Here is a 12006-nt window from a genome sequence, read left to right on the forward strand (position 1 = left end):
TATTTTTTCTACTCGTTACTTCTACGAAATTATTTTTCTTACGGAAGTCTCCACGGAGCTGTTCTTGCTGACGTCCGCGTACAACCTCGCATTTTTCGAGATTTCTTACGAGCCGGTTTATCCCCAAATAACATGTGTCAATGTTTGCGGACATTCATTTTTTATATAAATTACATTGGTTTTTTTAGGTAAATCGTATTGATTCCTTAAACTACCGTATTTATGCTGAAACCTGTCGAAGGTGATTTCGTTAATCCTAATTGCGGAAGATAACGAAATTGAAGTGTACTTATCAAAGGCATGGGAAGTCGCTGCAGAAGGCCAAGTCGTAGGAAGAGCTGCGACGATGGAAACCGTACTATAAGCGATGAAAGTACGACGTGGTCAACAGATACTGAATTTGAAAAGTCGGTTCGAAAAACTAGTCAAGCCGTTACCGCAGACTGGAGAACGTCGAAAGGCTTGAAACTAAAGGAACTGAGTCGAGAACGTAAGGTATCATCGACGGGTGACAATGTTTATTGTATAGGGTAAATGTAGCTTTGTAGCGCATCGTGAAGCTATTACTACGATATTAAAGAGTCATATTTACCTTATTGAATGTTATATGGATGGAAGACAAAGTTTAAAATATCTGCAGCGCCTTGCTCGAGAGCTTCAAGCGCTTAGGTATGTGAAGGTCGCGACCTAACGAAAATTGTTGGCGTTCGCGTGACTATATTGTGTACGGTTGGAATGGCACCTTCCAGCGAACGTTTTTCAGTTGCTACCAGACATCTTGAACTTCTCAAATTCTAAGGTAAATATACGACCTTAAGGGTACATGCCGAGGAGTAGCTAGCTCTTTAGGCTGGTTGCCAGGAAGACGCCGACCCCGCCAATCGGAATATTTATTGTTTGTGCCTTCAGCGTGATCCTAATCCAGTATCCAGAAGTTGTACGAGCAGTTTAGTCACCCGTCAAGGCCATAACATTTTGTCTTCTCGCAAAAAATTATCACCTACTCCTTGCTTGGCCGACGTGTTTCGCCTTGTAGATCTAACTTCATGTAGCACTTCGGACAACAAAACCGATGAAGATAACCTAAGGAGCAGTATAGGGGTAAGATAGAGTAACAGTTTTGAGACATTCCTTTTTCAATAACCAACTCTACGACATGCGCTATCAGCGAGAATTAATCAGTGTGAATTTGTCTGATAAGAATACGGACCTCCAATCCTTTGATCGTCTTAACGCGAGCAAAAAGTATCGTAGCTTGTCGGAAAAGCTTTTTTTTGCTATCTATTGACATTTTTTTCGAAGGTCAGTCGTTACGTACATATTTTGCTACAAGTATTTTATTACGCTAAAGAGCTGTACAACGAGGAATAACGATGAGGCGAACGAAAGCAGCTGTAATTACGGAAGCAACGCGAGTGACGCTTTTAATGGATCAACCGCACGAAATTTCCTTAACGGAAAAACTCAGGTTACGCCAACGGATTCAAACCGTCGAGTACACAAACAAAAGCAGGACGCTAGGCACGAATGCAGCCGAGAAGTTTACGCCGAAGGCGATATTTGCGCGAATGGATCGGTCAGTATTAAGTCCGTACTATTTTAATTTATTTTTTACACATAAGGAAATCAGTGTTTTCCACTGCAAAATAACTTAGCATAAGAACGAGTTAGTCGATGAGTAGACGATTGTCGTCACGCACTCAATTCGATTCGAAAAAGCTGAACGCAGTAATGTCCTTAAATACCCGTACAAGTCTATTTATAATAAATAGCTTCGCTATTTATTTTCCATTATGGATATTTTTGGTTTTAATTCCGAAGTTTTTATTTGTAATTTACTTTGTTAAAGAGATTTCTAAGTTGCAGGGATCGATATGTTCGGCAAACAGTGACAGCGAGTCGTTTCACTCTCATTCGGGGTATGACGAACTTGAGCTTCTCAAATTGTATCACAGTTACCTACAAGGTGACATGAAAAACGCTACATACAACAAGGTATTATGGCCTAGCGACGCTAGACGCTGAAGGCCTAGTTTATCTAGCATAGATGTCGTTTCTGGAATTCATAGTCTGGAGTGGATGGTTGTCGGTTCATCAGTGTGGGTATTATTTCACTAATCAGACACACATTGAGAAGACAGTTGTTAACGGGGTCCATAACCCATGGGGGGTTATGGATGGATGGATGGATGGGGTGGCTACTCGAAGGCGGCAGATCAGTATTTCGAATCGTACAACTAGTCACGATTCAAGCGCGTCGGGCTCGATTAACAAAATTCACTATGATAAAGCTTTCATTGCGAAAATTATTCCAGAAGTCGATATAACAAGCTGAGCTTTGAATGCAGAGTCTCTCACCAATTCAAGTATCTTTCACAGGTATCGCGTTGTGGATAGTCTTTTTTACTGAAACAATCATTGTTACAGGTTTACGTCAGACTAGAAGATACGAAGCGCACCATATTGGATTCCTTATTGAACGGTTGTGACGTAAGTGTGACTTAGACGACCCACGCTGTACTAGGGTATATCATGCGCTGCACTAATATGCATAGTTGTGCAATCGCTTTCAAGTGCTCTGGCCAAAATTTTCCTGCTCTGTAAGGGATGGCGTGCTAAGGCAAACTTTCGACTATTACTAATCACAAACATGGCAACCGTAATAAAGTACTTACCGACTTTGCTGCATTGTTGGGTTTGTGTCTGTAAAGCACACATGCAAGCACGTGAGCACATATGAACTGTATTACGAAACTATGCCCTCGAAAATAGTGACCGCTAAAATCTTATTGTCGTACTTGTATGTTACATTACGCCTGTGAACTTCTCATACGTCCGCTAGTTTAGGAGATAAGCACACGTATAGAAAACCAATGTATTGTTCCAGTTTTTTTGGTATGAATTAGCGATAAATAATACGCCTTCATTTCATTTCGCTCGTTCGACCGAGCCAGCAGAACAGCCTACTTTATGAAGAACAGACATTCTACCTACATCTTTTGCGTATCGAGGAATTAAAGAATGAAGTTTTTCATTTGGATCAGCTGTGACGATACATAGACGAATGAGAAAAGGACTCAGCAGAACAGTATTACTAAAAATGGTAGCGTGCAGCGCTGCGTGTTTTTGGGCCCCTTTAAATCGGCCGTATGCATTGCTGCGAGATGTAGCGACTCGTTGATATCGTTATACAGATCAAAGGCTTGGGTCGCCATAATCGTCAAAAATATATCAAAACTGACCGTCTACTATGCCTTTAGGAAAGGCATACCAGAGGTACTCAAGGAAGTATGAGCGACATACTGCAAGAGGGCGATTCCGGCTTTCGATTGTTGATAAAAAGCAACATACAAAACAAACAAAAGACCCGCCCGGGCCAAGAGAAACGACAAACAACTTGCATCAAAACAAGGAAAACGTCTTCACCTAGCTGTTCCGGCGTTATTTCGAAGGGAAGATCGTCAAACACTCTATGAAACGTTTCGCCAAAACGGTCGTCAACGTCCTCATTGCGTACGCGGATATCGTCAGAAAAGATTTTCCGAACTACGTAACTCAATAGCTGTGGGTGCAGCTCGTTCGAAAAGCTCTTCGAGTCGATGGAAGGCGAGAAGCGCGAAGCCGATGCTTCCTTATATCCTCAGAGTTTCAGCAAATTTTTTGGAATAGTGATATGTGAGTGTATCATATTGACGTGTTGTTAAGCAACAACACAGCAAGAGTGTGTACAGGCCACTAATATTTCTCCAGTACAGCGGATGCGTCACTCCAATGTGGATCCAGGGTCGATCCTTTTGACCATAAATTGGTCACTGAGGCGTGCCCAAAAATGAGTAGGGGACTAAAGACTAGAAGGACTAGTATAGTGCAAAAAATGTATGTTTTCGAGACCTTCGATCGATACGTTCTGCCCAACGGACTATTTCCGTATCTGCAACGACAAGAATACAACAGACACTAACTGTATAGATTTTCATCTGTGTTATTTATTATTTCAACTGCTGTGTTAGAGGGGGTATCAGCCCATGTAGACGGTTGTATGGCGCGTTAAACAATGCAACACCGCGATGGATTGGAAAACAATACATGTAACATAGGCGATTTGACAGGCGCATACCAACTACGTTCAAAAAGACAAAAGTCATAGCACTTGCGGAGGTGCGTACCCAGGAAGGACTGTGTGAACCCTCGTCTTGGCCACAGAGAATCACAATTAGCAGGCTGATATCAAAAATTAAAGGAAAAAGGGGAAGGTCCCTCAGTGGCGAGTTTCGCGCAATTTGCGCCCCCGTGAATGGACGCCAGCTCGCCTTAAAATTGGCCGTTGCTGTCGTTTTTAGCCGCCGCAAAAGTATGCGATATGATCTAAATTGATATTTTTCCGCTAAGAGACACGAACGTTTGTGCGTTATTAGTCGTATTAAATCTATGCTAGATTGTATACTACTACTACTACTACTATTATTGTTATTAATAATAATCACTGTTATTCATAATAAGTTGTTCCAATACATCTGGCGATACCCTTAGCAATAGGCGGTAACCTTGTCACTTAGAATCGGCAATTAGTGCTGTTAGCCATTTGCTTCTTTTTTTGTCACCACCATTGCCTTCCATACTGAAGATCTTGGTACCCTCAGCAGAGCCAAAAAAAAGAAAGCAGAGAAATTGTATGGTACAATTACGTACGTCAAGCATGCACTTCGACGTACTGCGACCGTACTGCGACTCTTCCCGTGTATTTTCTTACCTGCTGTGTGCCTCTCATTTACAGGACAGCAGACAACACCAGAGGCCATGACATATTGGCAAGCGTCATAGACACCCCGGTCTTCGTTTTTTAATTTTCCTCGTTTTCTCTGCGGCACGCAGTGCGCGCCTACGTAATGCCACTTAGTAGCCTGCCATGTTAGGCTCTGCAACTGTTGCCATGTGCCACTCAAGCTAACAATAACATACTCCACTTGTGACCTTTATTATTGTCATTTTTCGTTTCTTCGATAATGATTCGCTCCGAACTGGTCTCGATCCCATATCCTACTGCTGTGAAGCTTATTCTACCGGTAGTCTATAACGGTTGTCCACTGCTTATTCTACCAGCAGTCTATAACGGTTCTCTAGTGGATTTTCCTGGCTATGTCGTCGTAACTAGTACCTTCTGGAATGGTTTGCCACCCACTTCGCCACATTACAATTTAAAAATATAGGCTTTATTTAATGTAAAATGCAAGGATACTAGGATAAGTTGTTGATTATTTTTTTCTACTACGCGTGGCGTTGAGTGCACATATAGTACCCGCTGGTATCTATCCAAATGACCCTTCAGGGGCGGCAGAAAATTGTTGATACTAAAAATTTCTTGCCGGGAGCGAGCTTTGAAGCCGAGTTGAATCAGTAAAGGCCAAATGCTCGAATCGTTTAATTTTAAACGACGTGAACTTCCTCAATCATGTTCTTGTAACTTTCATGCCAGATCGCACCTAAGTAACCTAAGTATAGCTCAATAAAGGCACGACCTAGAGACAACGAAAAGACAAGCGTGCAGTTGCACTTTTTGAGATTGAATAACCTGTTCTGCCCACGCATTTCCTGGAGAAACGCTGAATTTAGAATCCATATTTCAGTGTATGGTAAAAGGCCCAATTTCTGCACGTTCAGAAAAATTTGATTTATCATTCTTTCGAGTGATAAAAAATCAAATTCTTCTGAGTTTTGCTGTGGAGCTTGTCATAGGTACAGGGTGACCATTACTTGAGCTAGAATGATCGCTCTTACCCTTATACATATAAGACAGGACCTGAAATACTTCGAAATAATCCGGAAAGGAATTAAAAAGTTTAATGTGTATGCTAGGAAAAGAGCTATTACAGACTTAGTAGATTTTTTTTTGTGCTTTAAACTTCAAAAGGTTACCAGGTCGCCCCTTCAGTTTATCAATTCTACATTTAACGCGTTTTAGTTTCAATCTTTAAACAATATGCAGACCTGAGATAGTAAACATTTACTTTACACGTTTTGAATTTCGCTGAAAAATGATCATGAGCAAAGTTATCGCAGTTCCTACGCGCATTTACCAGCTTAGCGTTCCACCAATCAGCTGGCCTCGTACGTCGTAGCTCTGTGTTGATAGGAAACGTCTTCTCATAAAGAGAAAAGAAAATCTGATAAAGAGCCCGCAGACCTTGAAGTTTTGCTTCAACGGATACAGCGCTACAGTAGTAACCTTTTCATACTTGTGTATGACGTGCACCAGTTATGAGAAATTTTACTCAGATGCAAACCGTGTAATGGTAAGACATTTCAGTGGTCTTAATCACACCGCATGCAAGATCAAAGGTCGTTTGATAGTTATCCATCCGCACGGTTTAGATATCCGATTCGAGGATAGATTCTATTGTAAAAAAGGAACCGGATAGACTTAGAAACGAAAAAAGAGGAGTAGTAGAATAAAAGTTAGACAGTGGATTAGCGTTAAAGTCCCCACACCAGATTGTTTGAAAAACGTATGTGTCAGTCAAAAGCCTACCCGCTCAAGCACTGCGAGAAAATTAAAGATTCAAATTTATGAATTGCTGTTGACGTACCTCCCCTTTTCTCTCTCCCTCTCCCTCCTCTCTCTCTCTCTCTCTCTCTATATATATATATATATATCTCTATATCTAGCTGTACTTTTTAACTCTTTCAGCCCTATGTACTACTATTTCGCGCTACTAAATCAATACGCTTGAAATCTTGAAGCTCTTCTGAACCGACTCCTCTACAACCAAAAAGATCCTGATTATACAAAATGTAGAACGGATTTTACCAACGGCCCTGCAAAGGCGTCAAGAGCTCCGTTAAGTAGGAACTATGGCAGAATTCGGAAAATTCCCGTATGACGTTGTAAATTAAAACATACTTCAATACCTGCAGCCAAAGTTACTCTTAGTAACACGACGGATTATCTCACAACGTTATTATATATGCGTTGAGAATATACATGTACTTTAAGGTGACGTATGAGAACAATTTTAGTTTCGTGAATAGTTTAAAATGAACCGTGTTCATGGAATAGCACAGATTTCGGAAATGAGTCAAACATTATATATGGCTCTGTAGTTTGACAAAATCTGAATACAGGTATGAAATACAGGTGTTTCTAAAGTATTTGGACAAAAACGCGTACGCCACAATGAAATACTGAGCATTCACGTAAAACAATCCGTTCAGCTGAAAAATATTACCGTCACAAATCAGTCCTGAACTTGTATCATATATAATCAGAACAATCCGATGCAAGAGCACAGATTCTGGTGCCGCAGCAACAGATTTAATTAGCGGGAATCTAAACACTGAACCTGCAGACGATAATTGTAAATATTTTTTAACAAATAAACAGCAAAAGAAAATAGTAGAACCCACAAATTCATACAGAGACGGGATAAGAAAACATCATTCTTCTTATGCGAATCTGATGCTACTGAGATAATTAAAAAAAAAAAAAAAATATGGAATAAACCAAAGAAGTTTTTTTTTACTGATCTTCTCTGACTGTTCGTTGCATGCCGCCTTGGCATGTTTTGGACATCGAGACCACTGCTGTGTGCTTGATCACGATACTGAGGGGGGAATTGCTAGGGATTGTTCCTAGGGAGTTGCTAGATGCAGAGCGTACAAAAGCTATGGTCAAGCATCCAGATACAAAGGTAGAAATAGCGAAAGCTAAAAATGATCTTGTCTTCAGAAAAATAAGAAAAAGGACATGATAAAGAACCTAAAACAAACATATCCACTAATTGGGGTAAATGCACTAAATTAAGGGCTTATATCCGCAGGAAACCCGGAGCACAAGGTAAAAAGTCGAGACCTGTTTCATACCGTATTCTTTCTAAGCTACAGAAAGAATTGGAATGATTATGCAAGCCCTGTGAGAAAAAAAAATAAAATATGCCGCTTTAATGGTCGTAGTTCAGAATAAAGTAGGTGATACTGGGTTATGTGCAGATTTCTCCACCAGATCCAGAAGACCATCGTTACTCGCCACCAACAATAGAGCCTGTATTTACCACACTTTATGGACCTTCCTATAGGTTTCTATACGGCTGTCGATAAAAATAGCTTTAGCTATTTTCTAAGACACAGTAGAACAAATTAATAGTGAATTCACTGGAACTAACTCAAATGGTTAAGGACATCATTCGGAAAATATAAATTCGTTGAAACATCAATCAGCTACTTAGGTTTCAGCATTATACCAGAAGACGTAAACCAGATCCGACGAAGACTGGAACTAATGTAAGCATATCTCTATTTAAAAGTGCGTCGATCAGGGGGACGATTACACATTGGTTCGAGTTTTTAAAGAAAAACTATAAAAATCCATAACCTCTTTTTAAAGCTACACAGTCTGGTCGGGAAAATGCCCTAAATTATCCAACGAAGCCAAAACTTAGGCCGGCTCCTCACTCACTATATTCCGTCCCTACCAATTATAGTGGCAGCGGACGCTAGCCAGGTGCGGCACTGGCAATACTATTGTAAATTCTTCATCGTCATCATCATTATGACTGGAACCCATTTCTGCTGTTACATTAAGTTTCCCTCACAATAGGTATGCGCTTACGATAGTCAGATACACCAGCGACTGTTCGTCATTTAATGACGATCGATTTTAAATCGCCTATGTAGAATGAATCCTTCTATGAGTTCCATCCGTGTCTTCCGTTTACGAAATTCATGATTCTCGTAAACGGGCTCTCACTTTATGGTTTGTATAACGCTTCCACCCGTCAAGCGCTAACAGTCATTCAGCGATCCTTTCTTTGAACACATTCGCTTTATTAGAAAAAGAAAACACTTACAAACCAGACGGATTCATAAAGTCAGATGTACTGGAGAGCTACGCGTTTCAAAAATACGCGGAAAAGGAGAACAGTCTCACATGGAAAGGGATCTTCACACGCTTAGAATGCTATAATAACATAGCTAATAAATATGATAAAATTTTTTTTAAAGCTTTCTTTTGTTTCTCAGTTATAGATTACGTCAGTGAGATGAATAGGTGGTCACTTGGCTTGTTCCATTATAGTCACTGTTGATGCTACTGTATGACACAGAGGCTAAAATCTACTGATATACAAAAAGTATATCAATTAATTTTTGTATAAAGGCATGGTCCTGTTACATGCTTGTGTGTATAGTTTCATATTCTGTACAACGTTTATCGATAACAATTCATATAGCAACCTTTCATAGTTAAAAGCCTGCAGATACGTTCATTGGCCCCAAGGACAGTGCTGCGCTTTTCTTTCTCTAGTAATCGCTCTTTCTCCCTCCATCATCAGGCCATTTCTATTTAAGCCTGTTCGGATAAGCCTGTAATCTTGAAATCCTTCCTTAAATCGTGTCCTCGGTGTTTTAATAGACAGTTACAGCATAGAGGAAGGAAAATATGGTGAAAGTATTTATATATGTCAGTCTTGTTACAAATAATCTTAGAATCGGCCATCGTTGGGCCTACGCGAGTGACGTATCTTAATGTAATATGGGTAGTTTATACTTGCGTCAATAATTTGTACGCTAGCGTATAAGAGGACGAATATTGCTTTATTATACTGCAGATTCTAGCACAAATAGGCACAGCAACCTAAACATTTTTAAAAGAAAGAGCATCTTGAATTGTAATGGCTATTTTGCGTCTACTTAGATATTGTAGCAATAAAACCGAATCTTTGAATTATCCTATGAAGTTAGAATGCTTCTCCTTTCCCCATAATTACCTCTGTCTCAACTTCTCTGATCTCAAGTTAAGGAACTTCTGTGAACTAGTTGAGTTTATAGTATAGTCGAAATGCACTTGATATTTTTACGACGATGTAAGATGCGCTTAGAATACCAGTGCTAATAAATGGCGGATTCCTAACACCGTAGTCTGCTATTGCCGTGTAAGTACGAAAACACGAATGAAAAATAGTTGTTTGTGTTCGCGTTATAATTTTTAATTATATTTCTAGCATACGCATATTTTACACACAGGGAAAATACCCTCTGGAGTTGACCCACTTTAAGCTTTTGTATGAGCAGCTCGTCCTCCACTATTGCTAGTAACTTGCCTTCGGCCGTTTTAGGTTTAATTGGTATCTCAAATCGAAGGTCGTTAGACTTGACTTGCTAGCGTGGTACAACACTTACCTCTCAGCACAGATTACTAAAAGATAATTTCGATAAAAGATAACTAACTATTTTTAGATATAAACGAGAATCCAATTGTCCGCTAAAACTAGGCCCAACAAAAGTTTAGTATCTGACTGAAAAGACCGTAAAGCCCCTTGTTTTGCTTAAGAGTCGTAGCTTTTTTTTGTAAATCGAAATTTTTTATCATTAAAACATTATCATCATCATCAGTTTAATAAAAATGTTGCTCAATATATAACAGACATGATTATATATATGTCTATAATGTTATATGTATACAGTATATATATAACATTATATATATATATATATATATAGTATATTTCCTCCAAGTGCTTATGAAATATAATCTACTGAGAAAATGAAGTGAAATGTTTCTTTATAATAACAATTGATAGACGTTGCAAGACAGGTTTTAATTAATCTACTAAGAAATCCTATTTTCAAGAGACGTAATCAAAGTCATGAGTCATTCTTCGAAGATCACTGGGCCTTCCAAGAGATAAATTCTCCGATCTCCAGTTCGTTATCAAATGCAGTAATTGTAATCGACATTATAATTTGGGTATCAATACCCAAAAGTTCGTCGTTGCCTATCGGAAGCCCCCTGTAGGAGATTATATTTATTTCGATGCCTGCGCTTTCACTTGGCGCATTCGAAGATCCAAAGGTACGTTTCGAATATATTTGTCAGTGGTAAGCCAGCCATTGATCTTATCATTCGTATCATATTTTTTTCGTCATTAATTCTCTTGACGACACTTCATTGCACAAGCGTGCGGTGCTTCTACAATGTGCTTCTGATAAAAGCTGATTCTTTACAAAGGTCCTTATTCAATCTTGAAAATAGTCAGATCTTTGCGATTGTTCAAATTACTCGAATGATACGTAGCGGGGGAAAGTCGTATCGTGGGCTTGATATACAGTATTTGAAGGACTGGCAAGAATCCTTGCGTAAAAGGCTCAACACCAAAATGTTTCTTATCAGTTTCTGTTTAATAAATAGAAACGGAATGAATTTCGACAAAAGAGTTTACCTCCACTTTCCATTCATCCATGTTAATGCACCATTCCGCCGAAGAATAGAAAGATCTAAGTAGAGACACTAATTCGTCTTCGTCTTCTTGAACTTGGCTTTTAACATTCAAATTTGGCTATTCTAACTTTATTTTTCCACTTCATGATGAACTATTGTAATAATAGTTGCAAATATATAGAAGAGGTAGCAAGACATAGCTGATCACTAACATTGTTTAAAACGAAATAGATAAGCACTAGCTTTTCTAAATAAGCGCCACCGCTAAATTAGTTGAAATCATGAAGCTTGTCTGAGGAGATTCTGCATCTAGCCTCAGGCAAGCTTCATGATTCATACGTCGACTACCTCAAACGTAAACTAACTGGATAATATGTTAGTAGAGAAATATAATACAATCATTTCATTTTCAACAATGTTTTTAGAATTAATTTTTTACGCCTTCAGCGCAGCTTTGTGCATGTCTTTTTTACGGCAGGAACAAGAAGTGAAATCATACATTGTCGATGCACGCAGTATTATAAAACAAAACGATAACGAAAATTTTTTTTCTACACGTACATACTACATCTGCTCACATTGACTAAGAATCTAACTGAAATTATTGTTTGGGCCTGGCACACTAGATATTTTTTTCCAAGACTTTTCTTCTGACCTGAAATAGATTTTGAAGAATGACAAAAATAACAACAATGCCCGTACGGTGGATAAAATCTACAGGCATTCACATCGAACGCACGGGTAATAATGGTTAAGGAGATAACTAAGCAATGTCTGCCACATAATCATTTCATTGA

At 39.1% G+C, this 12006-nt stretch overlaps 1 protein-coding gene across 6 annotated transcripts; it reads left to right on the forward strand.

Annotated features, from left to right (window-relative positions):
* The first annotated feature begins 201 nt into the window (after positions 1 to 201).
* Positions 202 to 5066, forward strand: LOC111263011 (uncharacterized). Of its 6 annotated transcripts, none has more exons than XM_086969411.1 (6): positions 202 to 495; positions 910 to 1101; positions 1352 to 1576; positions 1850 to 1919; positions 2428 to 2490; positions 4775 to 5066. In XM_086969411.1, exons 1-5 carry the CDS (start codon positions 301 to 303, stop codon positions 2487 to 2489), a joined length of 744 nt encoding a protein of 247 aa, XP_086825537.1. In that variant the 5' UTR covers positions 202 to 300; the 3' UTR covers position 2490; positions 4775 to 5066. The 6 variants fall into 6 exon arrangements, with proteins under 6 accessions (XP_086825537.1, XP_086825539.1, XP_022693450.1 ...); XM_086969413.1 differs by having other exon boundaries at positions 1867 to 1919; positions 4775 to 5065; XM_022837715.2 differs by having other exon boundaries at positions 1867 to 1995; positions 4775 to 5063.
* Positions 5067 to 12006: the final 6940 nt, after the last annotated feature.

The sequence above is a fragment of the Varroa jacobsoni genome, unplaced genomic scaffold (genome assembly GCF_002532875.2).
Source record: "Varroa jacobsoni isolate VJ856 unplaced genomic scaffold, vjacob_1.0 scaffold_724, whole genome shotgun sequence".
NCBI lineage: Eukaryota > Metazoa > Arthropoda > Arachnida > Mesostigmata > Varroidae > Varroa > Varroa jacobsoni.

What these genes read in the sequence shown, in the direction of transcription:
- LOC111263011 (XM_022837715.2), top strand. Translation starts at nt 301, where the DNA reads ATGGGAAGTCGCTGCAGAAGGCCAAGTCGTAGGAAGAGCTGCGACGAT. An exon ending in AACTGAGTCGAGAACGTAAG is followed by an intron (nt 496 to 909) that starts GTATCATCGACG and finishes TTGTGCCTTCAG; the next exon opens with CGTGATCCTAATCCAGTATC. An exon ending in CCTTATTGAACGGTTGTGAC is followed by an intron (nt 2,491 to 4,774) that starts GTAAGTGTGACT and finishes TCTCATTTACAG; the next exon opens with GACAGCAGACAACACCAGAG.